This window comes from Rhyacophila brunnea, unplaced genomic scaffold, assembly GCF_057557595.1.
Source record: "Rhyacophila brunnea isolate RB1 unplaced genomic scaffold, BYU_Rbru_1.0 scaffold_3, whole genome shotgun sequence".
NCBI lineage: Eukaryota > Metazoa > Arthropoda > Insecta > Trichoptera > Rhyacophilidae > Rhyacophila > Rhyacophila brunnea.
Genome location: NW_028232965.1, coordinates 35,691,249 through 35,715,545, shown reverse-complemented (window position 1 = coordinate 35,715,545; position 24,297 = coordinate 35,691,249). Strand labels below are relative to the sequence as shown.

The 24,297-nt window shown below is 33.2% G+C and overlaps 2 protein-coding genes across 2 annotated transcripts; one reads left to right on the top strand and one right to left on the bottom strand.

Moving 5' to 3' along the window:
• Nucleotides 1-6,045: 6,045 nt before the first annotated feature.
• mts (protein phosphatase 2 catalytic subunit mts) lies at nt 6,046-12,766 on the bottom strand. Its single transcript, XM_085953232.1, has 4 exons — nt 12,512-12,766; nt 9,307-9,516; nt 8,586-9,130; nt 6,046-7,733 (listed from the first exon to the last, which is right to left on the bottom strand). Exons 1-4 carry the CDS (start codon nt 12,611-12,613, stop codon nt 7,661-7,663), a joined length of 930 nt encoding a protein of 309 aa, XP_085809358.1. The 5' UTR covers nt 12,614-12,766; the 3' UTR covers nt 6,046-7,660.
• A 1,920-nt stretch (nt 12,767-14,686) lies between these two features.
• On the top strand, nt 14,687-17,551 carry Rack1 (Receptor of activated protein kinase C 1). Its single transcript, XM_085951992.1, has 5 exons — nt 14,687-14,849; nt 15,154-15,362; nt 15,758-15,964; nt 16,856-17,107; nt 17,262-17,551. The coding sequence occupies exons 1-5, from the start codon at nt 14,741-14,743 to the stop codon at nt 17,436-17,438; spliced, it is 954 nt and encodes a 317-aa protein (XP_085808118.1). The 5' UTR covers nt 14,687-14,740; the 3' UTR covers nt 17,439-17,551.
• The last annotated feature ends 6,746 nt before the right edge of the window (nt 17,552-24,297 follow it).

The following is a 24,297-nucleotide window of genomic DNA, read 5'->3' as shown; positions in this document are numbered from 1 at the left end:
ATTTGACACTAGAGAAAAATATTAAAATGTCATTATATTCAATTTGCTTCGTAATGAACTCCTACAATATTTTTTAATTGATTTTGATGAAGTATTATTAAGAGATTGTCTTTTTATTGTTAATGAATTTTCATCTACAAATAATTATTACTATACAATATGTAAGTTTAATAATTTTAAAATGTATTGCGTGTTTATCTCACAAAGCCAGACCTACACTCTGCTAGGTAGGATACTCAAATTTAAGCAAAACAATGATCTGCGCGTGCGGTGTAGAAGTTATTCTTAACATAAATACTATACAACATTCTTTCTTTGATTTTTCAAAGACTTTCTAAATTATAGGAAATTAAGTTACATGAAAAAAATACTCGAGGTGTAATTCTTTTGACTGTCATCTGATTTTTTTCAATATTTATGCAGTCATAAAAGTCAAAAGGCTCAAAATTCATTGTCAAATATTATCAGATTCCATTTTATATGGAATATACCTATTACATTATGTGGACACATGTCGAAAATTTATACAGCATTCGTGTACTTTCCATAACTCTTCTTTTCATAAGTTTTCTTTTTGTTTTGTTATTTAACTTAATTAATTTCTACCTCTTTTCTCTTTGTTGTTATGCTACTATATCTATATGTGTAGTTCCGTACCTAAATTTTTTTATATTTTTCTTTATATATAATGACTACTACACTATTTTTTTATGTATACATGTTAAATAAAATTTATTTTTACAATGTTATAATATTAATAGACTAAACTATGTATGTACCTATACTTTTCATAAGTATTGTTGTCAATTAACATTTGAGGGTCAGGATAAAGGGAAAAATCTGCTGATCAGGTATTTCGAGTGTCATAATATTGTCAACTTAAAAAATTCGTAGCATTTTATATATTTCATGACTTGCTTCCAAGATTGAATAAATAATAATGCTTCCAAAAAAGATGTATTATTTATCCTGAAATTTTATATATTTATTAAAAACAATAGTAGGTACCTACTTATCCAAACTCTGTGGAAACAGTGACATAGCTATAAATGTTGGGCCTGTATCAGTGTTCCTAAAAAAATTGTCCAAAATCAATCTAATCGACTTTTCCACCCACTTTTCCGTTTAAAATTAATGGTGCGTTTTTTAGCTTTCCTTTAATTTTTTTTCAGATTGCCTTGCAATTTATTTTTGATCTATACTTCTGCGATGAGGTAAACGCCACTGTGTGGAAAACTCGGGATGGTCGAACAGCTTATGTCATTCGTTTAATGAAAAAACTATATAGGTATTATGATAAAAAAAAAAATATTAGTGGAAATACGTTGCAGCTAAAATCCAACGACTGAGAAGAGTCTATCTAGAAAACTAAGTCTATTTATGTTTTGTGGAAAAAAAACCCAGGCATTTCGTAAAAAGCTATCTTTTAAAAACACATTCTTCTTCAAAAAGAAATTTCGGTTAGCGAAGATCATTGATGAGCAGAATAATTATATATTCGAGTCATTTGAAGAATACGCAGCTGTTATTGACATATTAATAATTGTAGAATACAATGAAAGGTTTACCGATTTTGAGACTCATGAAATCGCACTGAAATTAGCATTTCAGCCTCACATAGTTGATGTCATCAAGGCACCTAAAGAGCTACAGACAGAACTGATTGAGCTCTTAGTAGATTATATTTTCAAGTCATTGTTTGATGCTAAGATAGATCTAATTGAAATATGGAAAAATGCCGTAGAATACCCATGCCTTCGGTAACATGCTCGTAAAATGCTTTTCCACTTTTCAACCACATGCGGACCTCTACGCTGCAACCAAATATTACAATGCTTTCCAAGAAAAAGCAGATATTAATAAATAGTTTTCATTCATTTTAAATATTTACTATAGCCGTGTAAATATAATATGTATATTATTATAATGTATGTAGGTATACATTTTAAAGGGTAAACCCATAAATAAATAAATTTTATTGTTTTCCTTAATTTATAAAATATTGTACATATCCCTCGATGTACGCGGTCGAGAAAAAAAAACTATTTTTTTAAAAATAAATCTTAAAAAATCCTTTGGAACCCTCTACCACATAAATTGAGGGATGACTGTACATGCATTTTTATGTATGTTTCTTAAATGCGGCCTTATTTGATTTAAGATATCTATATTCATCTGAATGCGGCTTTCCGACAGGAAAAGGTTCGTCACCCCTGGCCTAAACTGTCAAAAAGTGCTACATTTTAACAGCCCCTCTCTTTGCTGTATTAACTTTAAGGGCGAGATAGACAATTTTGACGGTTAAATTATTGTAACAATTAACCGCCTCAATACACAAAAATGATAATATTTAACTTTAGCCAGAAATCTGACTGGTAGACTTTCGTACATTAGTCCACATGATACGACTGTTACATTAAATTTAGATTGTATCATCAAAATTCTGCTAAATTTGTGTTTTCATAAGAAATATGTGAGCGGTATAGTTATTCAGTGTTTTCACCGTCGGGGGGGGGGGTCCCCAAACAGGTATTCAAATATTAGTTACAGTTAAACGATTTATGTCAGTTCTGGAGTGGCAGCAAATAAAGATTTCCTTTTCCTTGGAGTTGAGGAAGACTGGATGTTAAGAATTGAGAAGAGACTGGGAGCTTCACCAACCAACATTTGTCAGGACAGAAAATGACCTGTACACCTTTTTGTCAGTGATCAACTATAGAATAAAAGAAAATTGCTAAATTATTTCACAAAGCATAAGTTGGTTCATCAATGCAGTTTGCTTCATGCCATTTTAATCTTTTAAATAAGTATGTAAAAAAGAAAAAAAATATTTTAACTTGTGCGAGGCGAGTGAGTATTCAAATCTAAATTTACATAATATGTTATATTTCTTCTTGTATTATGTCACGTAACAACGTACTTAAGTTTAGGAAGAATCCCATTGACATTATGAATATTGCAAGAATTTTAGTTCCACAAAACACTATGTTCTTCCAAAATGTATTTATTGCATGCCAAAACAAATATGGCACATGGGATATAAAAATAACAAACTTGAAAATTTTCCAATTTTAACATCAGTTGGAACAAAAAATATTGTTTTACAAACAATAAATAATTAAAACATACATGTAAATATTAAATTACCAAACATGACTAATTCTCCAGCAAAAATATGGTGAAACATTTCAAGTTGTGTTTTAAGATGCTCGATCTGACGTCATTAACCCTTTCATATCATTTTATTCTACTAGGTATTTGAATCATTTGCAGATTTACCGTGGAATGTTTTAACTGCAATTTAGAATATTGACTACTTTTTAAAATAATTGAACAAGTCAGTTTACTGTCTCGAGGAATCATATCACTAAACCCAATGTGAGTTAATGTCCCAATAAAAAAAATGCTACATCTACTGACATAGGACCTGTGGGAATAAAATCAATGCCAAGTCCAACGCGATATAAGAACTGAAAGCGCTAGAGTGGTTTCACGCGGGGATTCATGTACGTATCCGATACAGCTATGACAATACTGAGTTTACTTACTAAGCATGAGTATCTCTGTGTGAACAAATGGAGCCTATTTGTTTCAAAGCAAACTCTATATCAATTACGTGAATCCTCCGAGCAAAACCGTTTATAGATTGATACTTATTAAAAAAAGTTAAATCCGTCGAATCCACTGGATAAAATAATTGAACTTACAAAATACATACATGGAAAATCTGACAAATAATAAAATAAATACTTAGGTGGCTTCTTCTTTATCTAAAAGTCGAAATAAATAAGATACTAGTGAAAAATAATAGGATGGAATGAAATAAAAAAACTTAAGTATACTTAATGTGAAACAATTTTATTACTGGGTACTTCACACTCAACTTATACTTCTGCGACTTGGCAACATTGTTGACTGAAAATATTATTTGTTTATCTTATATTTCAAGAACAAAAGTCAACCACTTTTCGCTCCTTGAGGATTTTATTATTATATGACCTCCAAGGATTACATTTATTTTACACATACTCGTAAAAGATAAATTTAATGTTATGCATCACAAATATATAGAAATGAAATGTAGATTGCAAAAAATGTTTCGAAACAGGAATGCTGCGAGAATGACATACATTGGAGATAAAAAATGAATGATAGAATAATAATAATAAAAAACTGTTCGAAACTGCAATACTTAAATGAAAACTGATAGCCCCAGTTGTGGTCTATTAAAAACTACTCACGATTCAATAATCCAAGACAAAAAGAGTCCAAAACTAAAAGTTGAAACTGGCCAGAGGAAGAATGAAGCGGTCACAGGAACACAATAATAAATGCATTTTCATTAAAATATTGGATGGTGATTGGACATAAACGTGCGAAACAAGAAAACTCAAGAACGCTAGACAGATTGTTTAAAATAAAAAATTATCTTTACCCTAAGTGAAAAAAGTAATGTATAAAAGCTATTGAAAAACATGGGGAAAATTATAATCAAAATAAACTACGACAGGCGACTGTTGTCTATACAGTGCAGCCACTATACCAAAACTTATCCCACGTGATAGCCGGTAGCAAAAAAAATGATCATCACTGTAGACAAAGCGGTGATTTTTAGTTCCACACATGACCATTATGGCGGGATAAGCATTGCTAGGAGCGGTTGGAACTATTTATTTCCAGTGAATTTGTGATGAATGGGTTGCAAAGCACACATACGCAACACAACTTTCCAAAGTCCAACAGGTATATGCGTATGGTGCGACGGTGTCGCAAATGATTTACAGACGTACGAGCAAATTGCTGATTACATGATTCAATACACAACTCAACTGTGAAGGTATTAATCCAGAAGTCACCTTATATGGTTAATAGTTACATATAAATATTAACGCTAACGGTTTCTCATCATGTTTGAAAATAATATAAGAACCAAATCCTGAATAATATGATCAAGTAAACAGGTATAAAACGATTTGTGAATTGTTATATTAATCTACTATAGATATATATACCAGTCCATCTAATCAAATCACAAAACATTTATTATTTTATACTCGTAAAAGGGTATCCTCAAATAATGAACAAAACAATGTCTAATTCAATAGAAATACATAAATACTAAAATAGTGACTGAAAATACTGTTGATTCTGTTGTTGAAGAAAGTATGAAAGACAATTATTTATAACCACGAAATTAATTGGGGATCAGTGGAAGGAGAAACTTGTAACAAATGCTAAATGACGATAATTCATTTTTTTATCAACCTAACAGAAAATTGTTTCCGAGTATGTTTGTTAAAATCGGTATTATTTTATGCTTAGTTCTAACTACTAGTATTTTAATATTAATAAAATGAAATGATTACATTAGACGATAATAAACATCTAAAATTTTATCAACATAAGCCGATAAAATAATGTTTCTTTTGATTGAGGATGTTCATAAATATTCATTCTGATGCCGGATCCATTATTCATCTAATTCGGAGCTCTCTCAAATCATATGATATGCTTTTTTAATACTGTAAGATTTCCAATAAAAAACCAGTAAAATTATCCAAGAACACCATGGTCCTTCATTTGTTCGTGAATTTTGAAGATATAATATAATATCGGTTCTTTGCAGCATTTATAATCGAATAAAACACTTATACACTCATAACAATCCATTTTACTTGAAAATACCTCTCATCACTCAAATTATTATGTACAATGAAAGAACTGAGAGGAAATATGTTGTATTTGATGGTATTCAGTGAGTTAGTAAATCGTAAAGTAGAGGAAGAATAAAACTACTCAACATCTATCTGTAAGAAAGTAAAGTGTCATACTTTAGAGTTTAGATAAGCAGAAAAACACAATTTGTTACACTGATCAAATTTTAATCATTTAAAATTTCATCACATTTTGGTCATATGATTAATATTTCTTATTGATATAGTATAATGCGAGTAGTCTATTTTTCCATACGATGCAACACAAACGCACCCACTAAATAAAGAAACACTATAAACATATAAATTTTGTAAAATTCAAACAGCGCAATTAATTTTTAGTCGATTTATTATTGTTTATAACTATGTATTATTAAATTCAGATGACATTTTTACTGCACATATAAAATAGCTTTTCACTAAATGATGCATAATTAAATAAGTTAATTACAAATATTCATTTCACATGATATTTTATGGGTAATGGAGGATTCCAAAATCACACAGTTGTTAAATTATGTCCATTTTTATTATGATTTTTAGAGAACCCACTTTTTAAATTATCAGGCTTCATTTTTAAGAAATATAAGTGACCCAGATATAATATCTTCTATGCAAATGTTATTTCTTCTTTCCCCTTCCGGCTCTTGTTACATAAAACGGTATATTAAACAATCTCTGATGACATGCTCCCAATATATGGGTTAATAAAAATGAAAAACACAAATAAAAACAATGCATTTTCCATTTAATCATACTTGGTGGTAATTTATGTTAAACTCAAAGCAAATTTGTGTGTTTTCATCAATATTTTTTTACAATACATTCACAATCCGTCCCTTGCGATTAAATACAACATCAATATTATTATTGTATAAATACTTTTAATTCAAAATTCAAACATTCTTGCTTTCTTTCCCTTCTTTTATAATTTGATGTTTTGTGTTTAATGGCAAGGAAAAGATCAATCATAGTGAAACAAGATTTAATCACAAAAAAACATTCAAATTTGTTTTAATTTGAACATAAGAAAATATATGTTATGTAAAAAAAAAACTTTGCATAACTTAAAATTTTAAGGGAAGCCAACATTTTATTTTAAATGTCACTTCCCATATTCAATAATGACTATTAACATGTCAACTATATCAAACACAAATATATTTACAATCAAAGATCGACTGTTGAAATGTTGGAACAGATTTATATCATAAAACTATTTACCGAGATGAGAAAAAAAGACAAGATTGTGTTTGCATATTTCTTAAATTTCAACTGAAATTGAATACTCAGCACAGGTATATATAATATAAGTAAATTAATTAAAATTTTACCCGAGGGCAGCAGTTCAAAAACTATTGACGAATCATAAAAATATGACATTGCTCTCTCAGATTGCATCAGCTATAAAAGAAAAATTCATCCCATCATTCTGAGGGAAAGCAATGATGCAGGGATCTCCCTGACATTACCGACAGACAGGCCGTCGGTTCACTAGCGTGCATTGGACATCACGTTACACATCGCACGGTAACCAAATACGTATAATGAATGGCAATATAGTCCACGTGCCATCTGAACGATTTCTAAAACATGTTTGAATTTCTTAAAGTGAAGCACATTCGGCTTCAATACCATCATAAACAAAGAAAAAATACCGCCAAATGCTTTTGCAAAATAACTGATCTCTCTTGGCAATTTAAAAAAGAATAAATACAATAGCATATTTCTCGTAGTCTCAAAGTTGCACTCGATATATTGCAGGGTGAAGGTGTCCTCGGTGATGAATCAAAAATTATTTTCCTCGGGATGTTACTCGGACCGACCGATGCAGAGAATGACATCGCACGGCAAATATAAAAGGGGGCGTGCGCAATGTGCATCCGATGCGATGCATGTTGCAGCGGGGTGGTGTTTTGTCGATAGGGTTGACAGTAAGTAACTAATTAAAGGAAATAATCGGGCGTTCTTCTAGTGACGTGCGGCTCTCCGCGCCTCGGGGCAGGGTCAAACTGGAGGCTGCAAATTCAACAAAACATTATATTACATTTTGCTTACCATAACGCTACTAGTAGTAAAGTAAGTACTGCAACCGTTATTCATAACATTCAATTAACCATGGCAATGTTCACTCATAGAATTCAAACAAGGGTTATATTATATGCCAACGATTTTATAATGGCCTTAAAATTCCCATTTGTTCTATACCATCTAAGTAATTTTAAAAAAGAATGTGCGGTATCGTGACAGGTCTAAGGTCTACATATAAACTCTGCCCAGCGTGCTGCAAGGCATGGTATTTTTTTGAACGCTTAAAAATCCATATTTTATGGATTATGAAAAACATGAAATTTTATAAATGGATTAATATTCACATGAACCATAACTTACTTTCATATCATTTATAAAGATATGTTATTTACTTGATGAATAAGGCAAGAAATCAAAGGAACTCTGAACGTAGTGAACTAATTGTTCTCTAAAATTGACGCTCTAACTGTGGCCACACGGACGGAACAGTCAGGTTCACACATTAATGAAAGGATTGTGGGTCATACATACGAACAGTGCGTATTGTTTTATGACGTTTTCTTGTTAGATACACAAAAAAAACTGGAGACATTTTAGTCTAATCTAAACCTGTGGATGATACAAGCTCAGAGCCCATAGAACATTAATGCCTATCTTGGGATTTTTTTTGTTACACATCACCAGGATTCACTCTACTGACAATTTTCTACATTATATATAAAAACCTTTTTCTCAATATGAAGCAATCGTCTTATAGTACAAAACATTGTATGTATAAGGGTGTCAACTAAACCTTTCAATGAGGAAGTGGTGGAAACCAAGGAAAGGCAATAAACTCACAATGAGTATTTGAGGGCATCATCCAGCTCCATAATTGCAGCCTGGTTCCCGCAGCGGTAGCAGTAGTTTGGCGCGCTAAAAATGGTGACGACGTTGCGGTCGTGGCACCAGTTGTACCCCTCCATAACGAGCTGGTGAGCCCGCGACACCAGGGTCAGGCCATTGCTGTGGTTGAAGGTTTCAGAGATGTCCTGGCCGAAGGTGTAGCCAGCACCCCGGGGGGAGATGCCCCAGCCCCCCCTGTCGTCAGGGTCGGACCAGAGCAGGTCGCACATGGGGCCCTCGTGTGGCACCTCCTGCAGGCGATCCAGTGAGCGGATGTGGTCGAGGGTGTCGATGGAAGGCGAGAGACCGCCGTGCAGGCAGAAGATCTGCGTGTCCACCAGTGCCGTCAGTGGCAAGTAATCAAACAGGTCCGTGAAGAACTTCCACACGTTGGCATTGCCGTACTTGCGCAGGCACTCGTCGTAGAAACCGTACACCTGTGTGATCTGCCGGGACTCGTGGTTGCCGCGCAGTATGGTTATTCTCTCCCGGTACCGCACCTGGAATCATCAACACCGTTCTCAATTCAATTAAATGCCCTCGCGCCTCGGCATCGAGCAAATAAATCTACACCTCGGTTCCCCGGAAAGATAGCCTTTCGACGGATCACCGGTAACACTATTTTTGCCTAAGGCATACAGTATGTCACACATCTGAAGGATGTCAAACGGGAGACCTTTAAGGCGACGAGCAGAGTGACGGTCTCGACGCTGTAGTAGCCCCTGTCGACGTAGTCCCCCATGAAGAGGTAGTTGGTGTCTGGCGACCGTCCTCCGATGCGGAACAGCTCCATCAAGTCATGGAACTGGCCGTGCACGTCGCCGCACACCGTCACCGGACATTTCACTTCTTGAACGTTCGATTCCTTCGTGAGAATCTCTTTTGCCTGAAATTAAAGATCGCAAATGTTAAAAAGCTTATCCATCAATTGATTTGACTGGCCATACTGAAATTTTTCATCAGCCGTGGCCGTATTGAAATGCAGTCATCCAATGTACACAGAAATTAAATTAAAAAGTTAAATAGTATAAATGAATTCAAGTAGGTATCAGTAACACTATAATAACAGTGTATATCGACGGATACCACCAATTTTTTTAAGTTCATCACAATGAACTGGTCACCACAATATCAATTGAGCACACACATACAATGACTCATTTGTACACTCAAATTAGTCGCCATTTCGTATTCTTGATAATAACTATTATTGCCATATTGATTGTAATGATAATGCCATCATTGAAAAACGAGATAATTTCAATAAGGTACTGTTAGATACTCGTGAAAATATGTATAATAAATTTTATTTGATGATTTAAAAACCGAGATAACATATATTCAAATACACTTGAACAGTCATTGTGATAAATAAAAAGGATTTAAAAAAATTTAAATATAACTCAAAAGTTGACAAAATAAAGTAACGCTGCCTTAATTCTGGGTTAATAAAAATGACTAGATTGATTTAACTAAACTAACATATTAATTCCACGAGAAATAGAAAGTTTAATATAGGCGGAAATTTTGCCGAAGATTGAAGAAAAATCCTTTAGATTCCTTTTATGCAGATAGAGCCTTTAAGATTAAGATTAGGTCAAAAAAACAGGTTACGAAGACTAACAATAAAATTTACTGCACATCATTGTCGATTCATTTGTAGCAAAATTCATGTGTGCTAATGAGTTCCATAATATAATTTTTACACAATAAACCATTAAGTTAAATAAGACTTTAGTTGAAATTCACATAGATTTGAGGCGTACACAATTTCTGACAGTTCATAAAGCATTCAGAACCATACATTGGTCAGCGTATCTGTATTAAACGGCATGCAGCCAATAAGGCATTGACTGATTAGTATGATGTGGTTTTCTGCCAATGAGATTTTATATTATCATTTTGCAGTTTGACCAAACTGAAATAGCGGATAACACAATGTAAATACCCAATACGAGACATTGACAGCAGACTGCCATTATCTTTTTTATTTACGGTAAATGTGCGCAGAGGTGGACATGAGATTTTACAACATTCTTTTTAGACCAAACCAAACCAAACCTAACCTAATGTAACCTACCCCAACCTAATATTACCTCATATAATCTTAGTTTGTGGTAATGGTGTATCAAAATGTATGAAAATTTCAAATTTTCAATAACGATTATTGAATGAAAAAGCCGACGCGCCGACAGAAAAAGGTATTTATTATAATTGTCTACACGGAATGAACTGTTTTCATAAAAAAAATAATTATAAAAGCTTGTGTCCACCTCTGCGGCACAATTACCTTATTTACAAACAATGCATTCAACGCTAAAATAACGCGCACAGTATAGATATTATATTTATAATTCAACTATACTAAAAAAATTCTGGAAATCTATTAGTCATGTTATATGAAAACATCATATTACTCCTCGTGGTTGAACATCTTTATTTTTTGCTGTAAAATTCTATAATCAATTATCACCAGACGGATAATTTCTGTTCGATGTATCATGAAATAAACAAGTCGGTTAAGTTAACCAACTATCTTATTGAAGTAATTTCTTTTTATAAGCGATGCATATTTCAAAAACCTGTGAATTGATTCAATGCTTTGTTAATGTCAATATAAATTGAGGAGTTTTTTTTCCATAGCTGACTATTTCCAAATTTAAAACTCAACAATTGGTTTTTCTTTTATAAATATTAATTTATAAGTTGGACTATCCTATTTTTTGATGGCACAAAATGTTCCTCTACCAATCAAAGTTATAAATATTGCACATTATTTTTCATCATGTAGAATTGTAGATAATAAGACATGATATAATTATTATAGCTGAGTTCTTTATCAATAGGGCTTGCCATTTTAAAAAATCAAAAATACTTGGACCAACGAAAACATCACTTCAAACAATATTTTGTGATGAATCTGACAGTTCATAAACAAGGAATCAGTCAACTTTGAAAAAAATATTGTCTGGAATTAATGAACTAAATGGCAGGCTTCCTGTGTTGTGGGGTTTAAAATAGACAGTTTTGGAAATAATAAAAATCAAATCTTCATAAGGGATAAATAATATCAAAGACCAAAATCGCACAGATTTAGATAAACAAACTTTTCTGTAATTATTGGAAATAGTCGGTTAAGGAAGAGAGCACCAGAATTAAGTAATTTATTTTGAAGACGTCATGTGAATACTCATTAGCATGTGTTTGTAAGACAAGTGTGTAATGTGTTCATTAAGCATTAAACAAATAAAGGAAAATGTAAACTTTCAATGAATGTTTTAGGATAATTTGTGACTCAATCAATGTGGTAAAACTAGGTTTAATATTTCTATTCTTCTAGCATGATAGTTTATATTTAAAATAACATACTAATACAATGGGTAAACCCTCGAGAGTACTTATAATAATAATATGTACACAATCATGGTATCCTTTTAATAAAATGTAAATATTATGTCTCTCGGAGGAAACACGGTGCCAACTGACATGTCCGTTTCAAAGTCAGACAGGTTCGAAGTGACCAATCGTCCAAAATCAAAGGAAACAAGTATGTAACATAAATATTTTGAAAAAATAAAACATGGGTGTGGTATGTAAAATATGCATCGGCATTAAAACACAAAACAAATAATAAGGGTGTATGTTCAAATCATGGGTATAGTCTCCCAACTGTCAAACGTTGAATACACAGAATTAATCACTTACAGGAAATGGCAATGAAGACGAGGTGACAATCAAGCTTAGTCGGAAAAATATGATTCATGTGCGGACGATAGGTTAAGTTAATCTCACTTTAATTTCACAAATAATGAAAAGTTTGGGTGCGGTTCAGCAACAAAACCGATCAATTGATTGTACAAAAGGTCAAAATGATCCATTACCTTGTCGCATAACAGTTTAACTTGATTTTCTGTCAGTTGCTTGCAATCATTTAACTGCTCAATCCATTGCTCGAGTTCCTTGAGAGAAGCCTTTTCCTCCATGTTATATGTCCGGGAAATTAACGTACGAGACGTTAATTATGAGAAAAAGGGATTTACACTGATTCGCTACAAATAATCATGCGAACCGAGCGGTATTAACTACCAGCGACGTTTTGTGTGCCCAACAGTTACAAAATGGCGCAAATCTTATGTGACGTCATGCATCGAAAACGATTGAGGTGTTCTCTAGTATTATTTTTTGCAAGCTGTTATTTTTTGAGTAAATTAAGATACTTTTAAATTTAACATAGCTACAAAAGTAAACATAAATTCTTTTAAAAATATTGTAAATTTGAATTATTGCATATAATTAAGACATAATAATTATCACAGGACAAATAATATGTACCTATGGTAAATGATAAATAAATTAAGTTTTACAAAACAAATTTAAATTGTAATGGCACTGATCTATTGACGGGCAATATTTACTTAATAAGTTTATACTATAGTAATAGTAATATAATATATTGTCTATGGCAGCGAGTTTTGGGGCCGTCCACAGAACAGATTAATTCTGAATTCCTGGGGCTATCAGTATTTTTTGCCCGTAGGTCACTGAAATCATACAATAAAAAAGAACGTGAAGGTTCACCGAATTATAAACAGTATGTTTAAAGCGGAATTTTGAGTTTTCATTTTTACACCATTATGAAACACATCCATGGCGGATTATCGCATCCCGTGTATGAACCAACAGCTATTTCATCTAAGATTTTTATAACAAATTGAAGATTGGTCCATAAAAGTTTTGCAATAAATTCTTTAACTAGATGGAAAAAGAAAAAAAATGATGAAAAAATGAAATCTTTAGAAATATCTGTAGGTATTTTCATGGTCGACTATCTTGAAACTGCAGCTTTGTCGACGATATTTTTTATAACGCTTTCAAGGTAACCCCACCAAAAGAAAATGCTAAAAAACGGAATATCAATCGTTAAAAGTTTCATAAGTATAAAGGCGTGGTAGTAATGCAATTTTATGATATTATTACGGTAATAATGAAGTAATATGTTTTAATGGGTATGGTCTATTAGTTAGCTTTGTTATTTATTTTGGTTTCATAAATAAATAAGATTATTGATGATTAACTCAGAGCCGCTGTGTCCAATTTAATAAGTTCGCTGGTTGTATTTAGATTGACACTTTTTTGTTTGAATATAATATTATGTGGTAAGTAATGATGTCAATAATCATAATTATTATCACCACAGGTTTTTTATCACTGTCATTAATAATCTTTAATCTGAGGCGGAAACATGCGTGACTCTCATAAGTCCTGTCCACATACGGGATTTTTTCGGCTCGTCTCATGAATTCATCACAGTGCATGCGTCGTCTGCGCAATCCGAGCATCTTCGTAATCCATCAGAAATAGAAAACAATAAGTATTGTGACATCATTTAGTAATTCATTTTTTTCGCACAAAGTTCAAATTAAGTAATAAAAAAATAAAGGATACCTAGGTATTCAAAATCAAAGCACTGTCATTGCATTACCTTACAAAAACACAATATCGAGTTTTGAAGGGAAAAGGATATTATCCACACAAATAAAATTTTACAGGAGGCACAAAAATAGGTACTTATACATAAACTTGAAGCATACGACAATTAGGTATTATTTTGGTTTTTATATACCCAATCTAATATTAATCATTGCGTTAATTAATTGAAGAATAAACAACATAAATGATGGTTGTCTTTCTTCACACATCACTTCCTACTCATTTAAAAAAAATACGAGCTAAATTTAGATAATAATTCGACATTTGCAGCTTACATCCTTTCGACACAACGTGTATTTAGTTATGTGCAATGTTATTATCCAAAAAAACCTGTTTTGAAGAAAAAACCGAGGGTTATGTCCATTCTACAGATGATTAGGTAAACAAGCTTGGTCGGTTGGATTAGGTACCTATGTATTATGTAGTTATTATATTTATCAAGGCGCTTTTGTACCGGAATGCTTTATTTTTTGTTAATATGGAAATATATATTTTTTATAATGGTAATTTATTTTTAAGCTTGAAGACCAAAGACAATAGTTTTTTCGATTTCCGTTTTCAAAGTTCTTTCGGGGTTAGATCGTGGTCGGTGTTTGACGGTTCAACTCTCTTTTTACAAAATGTCTGAAACTTTGCAGCTTCGCGGTAAACTTACTGGGCATAGTGGCTGGGTTACCCAAATTGCCACAAACCCCAAATATCCTGATATGATCTTGTCTGCTTCCAGAGGTATAATATATTTTTTTATGATTGACAGCAGTTTCGCTGTGTTTCTTGTCGGGACTTAATCCATCCAATCTTCACGTATGTAATCGTTTTGCTACGTGAGCACGTTCTCTTTTTTGTAGGGAAATGTGTTTGAACACTATTCAATAATTATTTTATTTATATTTAATCACTAAATGATGTATAACTAGACTTAACCACGTGAAAGCGCTGAGCGGTTAGCGGATATGGGACTGATGATTTTCGTATTAGTGTATGGTCTTTCAATTTTTCGACATGTTGATTGTTGTGTACAATTACTTTTCAGACAAGACCTTGATTGTATGGAAGCTGACCAGGAACGAAGTCAATTATGGAGTCCCCAACAAGAGGCTTTATGGTCACTCTCATTTCATTTCTGACGTCGTCCTCTCCAGCGATGGCAATTACGCTCTCTCGGGATCATGGGACAAGACTCTTCGTCTGTGGGATCTGGGAGCGTCAAAGACCACTCGCCGATTTGAAGACCATACCAAGGTGTGAAATGTTACGATTTGAACCTGTTTGATGTGAATCTTTAGCGCCTTTCCGAGGCAGAAGAAAATGAAGTATTTATTAAAAGCGGCAGTTTTCATTGTGAAGTGGTATTTCTCTCATGAGTTATGTCGCCCATGCGGGGCAGAAGACTACTGACGCTGTGCTGTCAGGCAACTGCTTTGCGATTGTGGATCTAACTGCAGTCACTGTAAGTAGTATCTGATAGTAAAATCTAGGAATCTATGGAAAAGTACCTACTCTAAATATTCTTTTTTTTATGCTTCTAGTATAATTTTTGTATTATAAAATTTTCAATTGTCATCTTATGTACAAATTACCAGTATTGCATCTGCAGTGTTGATTGGATTCTAATATCTATTTTTGTTGATATTCAGGATGTATTGTCTGTGGCATTTTCTGCTGACAACCGTCAAATCGTGTCTGGATCTCGTGACAAGACTATCAAATTGTGGAACACTCTGGCCGAGTGCAAGTTCACTATTCAGGAGGAGGGTCACTCTGACTGGGTTTCCTGCGTGAGATTCTCGCCTAACCACACCAATCCCATCATTGTATCAGCTGGCTGGGATCGTGCTGTTAAGGTCAGTAAGAGAGTTATCCTATAATTTCTCCCTATAAATCCGGAGGAAACAATGGTAAATTTTGTAAATCCAACTGTATATCTCATTTTGATAGTTTGGATTAATGAAACAAAAGAGATTTAGTAAAGTTGTATACCTCGAAATTACCAATTTTGCACAATGTCATACATTTGCCATAGCTTTGGCCTTCAGTGTCGAGGGTCCCAGGTTCGAATCCTGGGTCTGGCAAGTACACATATTGTTTTTCAATTTGTGTCTTGAGCATGGACCTAATAGGTTGAGCAAGTGGCTGACCCATTTCTCGTAAAAGTAAAATCTGTTAACACAAACCTCTACTCTGTAGAGGCCCATATGATCGGACATAGTCAAAAGAAGAAGAATGGATATGTTTGGCTGTTGGATTTCTACTGAAAGTTCTTCATAGAATATTTTACCTGGTAACCATATTAATAGAATATTGATTGTCCACATCTGGTAAATGTTTTAATTTTGTTATCATTGGTAAATCTTACAACTTACATTTAACTGCCGAAAGAGTGTTTATGCGCTGTAATTACACAATTATTATAATATAATTACTCAATTCAGTTATGAACCTAATATGCCATCAAAATATTGGCTTTCGCATTTCTGTCATTAATCTGTTTGAATTAGTTAAATTTGGTAATGTCAAGCATTCACCGAATTTCTTTTATCTGAATTAGTGAGATAATTGAAGATGAATGTATGGATGAAAAAGGGAGTAAGAAATCCTACTGTTCCCTGTATTCCATTGAATATTTTATTTTTGAGTTTTGTCTTAATTCTCATTCAATTTATCTGCAATATTGTGCAAGCAGTTAATGGAATCTGAAATTGACAGAAATTTTACATTTTGTTGACATCTTTCAGGTTTGGAATCTTACGAACTGCAAGTTGAAAATTAACCACATTGGCCACACGGGATACCTGAACACAGTCACAGTTTCTCCGGACGGTTCTCTTTGCGCGTCAGGTGGCAAGGATTGCAAGGCGATGTTATGGGATCTCAATGATGGAAAACATCTGCACACCCTCGACCACAATGATATCATCCAAGCTTTGTGCTTCTCTCCCAACCGTTATTGGCTTTGTGCTGCGTTTGGACCTTCGATTAAGATTTGGGTGAGTGAAAATTAGTTGAAATTAAAATGCATAAAGTTTTCCTAAAGAATTAACATTGGTTAAAAAATCTGCTCAGTTTTATGTTTGTAGAATATATTTTCACCCACTCTGTACTTACAAAGTAACTTCAATCTTTTTGTTTCATTCGTTACAGGATCTGGAAAGTAAGGAAATGGTTGATGAACTCCGCCCTGAAGTGGTTTCACAATCTTCAAAGGCTGTCCCCATCCAGTGCCTGTCACTGGCGTGGTCCACCGATGGCCAGACACTCTTCGCTGGATACAGCGACAATACCATCAGAGTTTGGCAGGTGTCTGTCTCTGCTCGATAAATTTATTTCATCGCTTCCTCCATACACTCCATTTTCATATTCGTAATTATGTTACCATAATTATTATGTTAATGTAATGATGGATTTAATAAATATTGATTTTATTGACAGAACTGTTATTTATTTTATTATTAAGATGTAAATAAAAATTTTATACCTTTTTTTATATCTGTCTGTTATTTTACCTTTAGTATATAACATAGTGAAAATCATGTTCAGTCAATATTTTGATTATGATTATAATAGGCATTGTCCATTGCCTTTTGCTGAAAATGTACTTTGAGGTTCTTTTTTTTTCTCCAAAAAATAAGTAATATTTTCTTTTTATGGAACTATCTACTTACATCAAATTATACAATAATGTCAGTACCTATGTAATGGTAACCTTTAATGTAGAAGTTAAATTTCCATGAAAAAGCTTCTGATATTCAGTGGGTTTTTGGCTGTACCTTTTTAATTTGTCACACTTCCTAATACAATTAACTATTATAGTACCTATGGTTCCGAAAATGTGCATCTGCAAAAGTATGGGATAAGTAAAACAGCAGTTCAATAATACCATGGGGTCTTTCTGATTTCCCAACAAGCAATGGCTATGACTTTCAGATATGCATTGTTTTTATGTCATTGCTTACACAGTCAAATTAATGTACCAAGTGCTGTATTATTGTTGGCTGCATCATGATGGGTTGTCTTTTCACATGTCTTGGAACTGCTAAGTTCTCTTTGATGAATCTGTATTGCAAAATCACTTTAAAGCTAACGTAATCAGTAAATTGCTTTTGCTTCATAGGTTATGGCTCCATCTATCCGATAGTGATAGACAAAAACACTGAATTTTCTTGAAATAAATTTACCAGGCATCTTGAGTACATAAATTAAAAATTATTTTTTTTTGTCTGCAAAAACATTTTGATTTCAACATTGATTTTTCACATAAACACATTGACAGCCATAAAAAAGGAGATAAATGTAAATGTTTATTTGATAAAAAGTTAATATCCACCTTGTCATAATTAATTAATTATTATCAATGCATAGTTATGTATATAGTTTTAATAAACAGATATTTTCAAAAGGGCGCTGAGTGAGAGAAAGTATTGATGTAAGTAAATACAGTTCATGATAGCAATGGCAACAACAATCGCATTTGCTGCGCACTAGAAGAAATCGCATCTATGAATGTTCATGGTTAATTAATTGTTCCATTGTGGAATTAGCTCACATGAATCAAAAGAATCTAGCTTTACAAATAAGAACTCTTACCTGTGACAGTGAAAGATGTGTAATTAAATACCGCTTGTCCAACTTTTTTCTAAGTGGGTGTGCTTTGAGGCGTTTTCAAAATTATATCTTCAATAAGAATCTAAACATTCTTACACTTGTAGGTATATAATATTTAGTACCTATTGAATAAAAAATAGGTAACTATTATATTTCAATTTCCGCGTTCAACGTTCGGTAATCCAACTGCATTATAGTGTAGGACCAGCGCTCGAAATAGAAAAGTTTACGAACCAAAGCGCTCAAAAATTTTATGGGTATTTATTTTTAATTACATTAGTCATCAAATGTTTAAAATAAATATAAAGGATAATAAGGCTTCAAAATTAAGTAAATAGATTATCTACAACGATTAAGGAATGTCCAGAATCATGCTTTGGAAATAGCATAAAAGCTCCATTTTGACGTAAGCTGAGCATGTGGGCCGTTAATAAAAAAGAACCTCTGAATTTTTCAAATTAGTAGGTACCTACCCACTTATCTTTTTTTTGTAAGAAAAAAACCTATACATTTTCAACTGTAACATTCAACCTGAATCAAACAAACGAACAGTGCTGCCAAGTCAAAATTAAAAATTTCAGTAGATTTTGACAAAAAATTCAGTAGATTTCATAAAATATCAGTAGATTTTGGAAAATGTAGTATATTAGATATAATTTAAGACAAATAAGGATAAAAATAACTAATAATATTAATTTATTGTAAACAATGATAATATTAATGGGTGAAATGGCGCTCTTGGGTAGAGTTACAATGCTTCCTTCGTCAATTTAGAAGTGTAACACATCAAAAAAGATCGTGCGTAAATCATTTCAAGTTTATTATTAAAATAATCATCAGTAAACTAACAATTATGGAGAAACACAAATATCAGTAGATTTCTTGAATTTCGAAAAAAATTCTGTATATTGGCAAAAAATATCAGTAGATCTACTGAAATTTCAGTAGACATGGTAACACTGCAAACGAAATGGAACCGTTTAATTAGTGTTGCCAGTACTTAAAATTAATTCATAACATATTAGTCTCTAAAACAGAAACATATTTATTGAAACGTCGACTTATTATGAAATTCTAACCTCCTATCGTTGTCTACAATAATACAAATTCGTATTCATTCATTTTAAATGTACAAAATATAAAGAATGCTTCGTGAATAGGTAGCCATTTAGTTAATTTATAAGATTTATAGGTATGATACGTTTTTAAAAATCACTTGATAAGAGCTTTTTATAATTGACCACTTGTTCATGTCGACAGTATGATTTTGTGACAGACGACAATCGAACATATTAAATTGATAAAATTCGTTAGGTAGGTAATATAAAGATCATTCCGGGTTGATTTTGTAAATTAGAATCTCCGTTACAAAATATAAATAAAATGAAAATAAATTCTTGGTCTGACACAAAGAGATTGGAATCTCTTTGGAAGAACTTCATTTTTCGGAAATCTGAAATAATTTAATTTATACCTATAACATTATAAAATTGCTACATAAACTCCATTAGGTACACACTTCATATAAATACAATTTTTTGTTTGGTATTCTTAAAAATATATTTAACTCTGAAATGAAATATAAAATCTGTGTAAATAATGAATGTCATTAACTAGCACTAACAGTTTTTACTTTGAAAAAGACATCGTATATTTTGGGTTCAAAATAATATTATGCATACGGCCCTGGATTTTTCGCAATAAACAACCATTTTTTGACGTTTGATGTAAAAGTTTTGAATTGTTATTGTAAAAGATCTTTTAGGAAAAACTATCAATGCATAAATAATTATCAGTATGCATATTGTTCCGAGATGCTGTTACTCATTTGTATTCTTCCATTAATAAACATTTTTTTACCGAATAATAACGTATAATACGTATAAATCGAGAGAATAACAGTATCATATCCGCCATGTTGTTTTACCACACGAACTAAGAAGCTCCAGAATACCAACATTACCAACTGTCTTTCTCCGATTCGTATTTTTTAGTACATAAATGATAGCGTGTTCCCTCTCCAGTCTTTCAATCTCTTTGGTCTGACATAATAATTATAGTAATGATATTAAATCGAACTCTTTGCATAGAAAATATGGTTGGATTTTGAGATAATAAGACCAAAAGCGGCTTCTTGTTCGCGTATGGTTACTTATGAATAATAGGTATTGATTATTAATCTATAATATACATAATTCAAGTGATCTTCTATCGTGTAAATGTAATGTAATATTAATATGAACACCTCACGATATATAAATGCCGAATAATGCTTATCAACACTTTGACAGATTACTATTAGTCTATGGATCGTCCGAATCGGTTTGAGGTTTCATGTCAAACCATTTCTGATGGTCCGATAACGGTTTGATTTTCAATGATACACTGAACCAAACGTCAAATCTCAAACCATTTCCGGTCAACTTTCTACTCATACAATTTGTATGTATATTGTCTATGGTTTAATTTGATTTGTTTCGTTCAGGTTGAAAGAAACGAACCTTAACAACGTGTACTATATGCTGGCGGCGCACTACGTATCCAACATGACCTTATTTTTATTTTCTCCAAGTGCAAAACTTGGTAACTATCCCCATATTTTTCGAAATTGAGGTTTTGGTACCTCTGGATTCTACTCGTTTCAGGCTACACGTACCTATATAGGCTAGACAAATATGAAACGAGCTGCAAACTAACCCCTGTATAATGTGGTCCACATACCAAAGTGAATAATCGCCAATCAAGCTCGTATTGGCTTACGGGAAAGATCACGCTTGCACGACAGTCTTGCGTCTTGAGTGCGAATTTGCAGCGAATAATCGCTGCGAATTTCGGGAACGCTGTCGACAGCGAATTATTCGCGACGCACAGATTTCGGAAGGGAATTAAGTTATTATTTTACAAAGTTCAATATGGAGCGTTGCGATTGTTTGACGTTTTGGTATCGAGCATTCAAATATATCAATAATTTTATATCATCATTGATGCAATTATTTGTCTCCAGCCCTGCCATCCATTCGCATTTATCCCGTCAAAATATCCCGAAAAAAGCACCCGCATCGATATGCAAGGTCCGGTCAAAAGAGTCTCAAAAAATAGCCAAATATATGACAAATTGATGTTTTTATTGTATCGTTAAATTTCCTGCGTGCATAAGGGCTTGCGCAGACAGAGCGCGGTCAGGCGGTCTGCGTTCCACGTTCGGAGTTCGGCGTTCTTTGTACTGTATGGACTTCATACTGTATGGGTACACAGCCGGCGGTCAGACCGCGCCGGTCAATTGGAACGCTAGAGTTCTAAAGTTCTATGCCCGGAATTACAAAGAACGCCGTACCTCCCGTCCAGTCCCGTCATAGGAATTTGAGCAGTCACACAACAAAGAGCGAAACCACACGGGGGAGTGAGTACGCAACAGCGGTGCTTTCTCACTTCCACTCGCAGTCGGAATATAGCGGTCTCGCATTATGCAGCGCTTGTGTTAGTACAACGTTTGTAAACAAATGGAACGCTTATTGTTGACCGACACCTGACTGCTGTCCCTGAACGTTAGCGGTCAACGGTCGGTTGAACGCAGAACTCCGACCGCTCTCTGTCTGCGCAAGCCTTAAATGATTCGTTTGTTCATTAAAACCAGGTAGGTAGGGAGCATTACAGCAGCGTTGGCTTTTTTGGGACTCTTTTTACTCGGACCTTCCGTACCGGTGGCGGGTGCTTTTTTTGGGATATTTTGACGGGGTACTTAGTGAAAATACAAAAATGCGAATTTTTCACGTAATTTCAATGGAAAAACCATAAAAAATACATGAAAAAATATGCAATAAAATTATTTAAAGGTATGCATTTAAAAATGTGGAAAAAATGTTTTGTGTTAAAACTTGACGGCCGCTCAAAATCAAATTTTTGATGTATTTAGTCTATGGCTCCAACAAATGGTAATAATTATTGCTTGGAACGCGCGGTGACAAAAAGGTGGCAACTCTGAGACGAATAGACAATCATGAATGCATAATCTTAGTGCTCGTCCGTGGTGGTTTGACGGGCGCGGCGCGGCGGCGGAGCGGGCAACTCAAACGTATGAACATGTTTCGACGTGTCCGTAGACAATGCGCGGGGATGAGTGTTTGCGCGTCTAGCTCGACGCAGGCAAGATCGTACATGCGTCGGGCTCTTCCTATACTGCGCGCATAGAGGTGTCCGCACTGAATGGACGGGCGCCGACGCGGGAAACGAGCGAGTAGCGGGTGTCTCAAACCATCATGAGCTTACCGCGCGCGTCTGGTGTATATGTGGTATTATTTTCACAAAGCATAGATAGTGCGAAGTGATGTAAAGTAGGTATACGTTTTATAACTTTGCACTTTTTACTACACTGATACGCCTGATTGTCTTATTACGTCGCATAAAATTATATCAAATGATATTCACTTGTATTAATATAATATGTAGTACTAAATAAATATATATTATGTAAATATAATATCTTTAAATTTCAATAATTCTTAACGCACATATAATATTGTATACTTATCTTATGCTTCAAATACACTCTATGACGATTGGTCATATATATCGTCGCTATAGGATTTGTTTCCCGAATAGACCAAATGTCAATTTTACAGGAGACGAAAAACAAATTTCACTGTCGTATATTTTAATATCAGTAGATGTAACAATCATTCTTTCTATACTGTATGATTGCAACATTATCTAAGAATAGATTCCAAGAATAATATACTGGTATAAATCATTAAATGAACAGAAAATGCGTTTTATTTACAAGTACTCACTGTGGATATTCGGGAAATTTTTAGCGCTCTCTCAGAATAATGGATATTCGGGACAAAACATGGACGTTCGGGATTTAAGACCGTAGCGTATTGCTGCACGGCCCACAGATTACTGAGTGGTCAAAAAGTACGCGCCTCAAATGTTATATTTATTTACACGATAATTGTTAATAATTACCTCTACTTTTTAAATACTTAATGATCGTAATTACCCAAGTTCGTGTGAAATAATAACATGCGGCAATCGCTTTTTTAGGTTTTTTTTTCGGATTAAGTAATAAAATAGTTTTTAAGTAATTAACTATTTTTTTATTGAACGAATATTTCACAAGATTTAAGAATGTACCATTCTAATAATTGAACATACTTACATATATTTTTTTAATCACTTCTGAGAAAATATATTATAAGGTATCTACTACTCACGGTCATTTCTCCAATATTTTATGATGGTACTTACTCGTACTTGCTAACAATTTTATATTAATACTTTTTCCAAAAAAAAAAAAATCTATATATATATATTTCTATAATTGACAATTAAACTTATTACAAACCACCAAATAAATATTATATATTTACTATTGTAAGGAACAACAACACAAAATAATAGCATGTATAAATTAATTACCATTGGCTGCTAATATTAGGTAGGTACCAATATCCTAAGTATATAATATCCACCAAATAAATAGTTACTAACATACATATTAAATTAAAATATTAATTATCAGCGCATTCAAAAATAAATAATAGCATCGCCTTTATTTTCATAGAAATACCTAGAT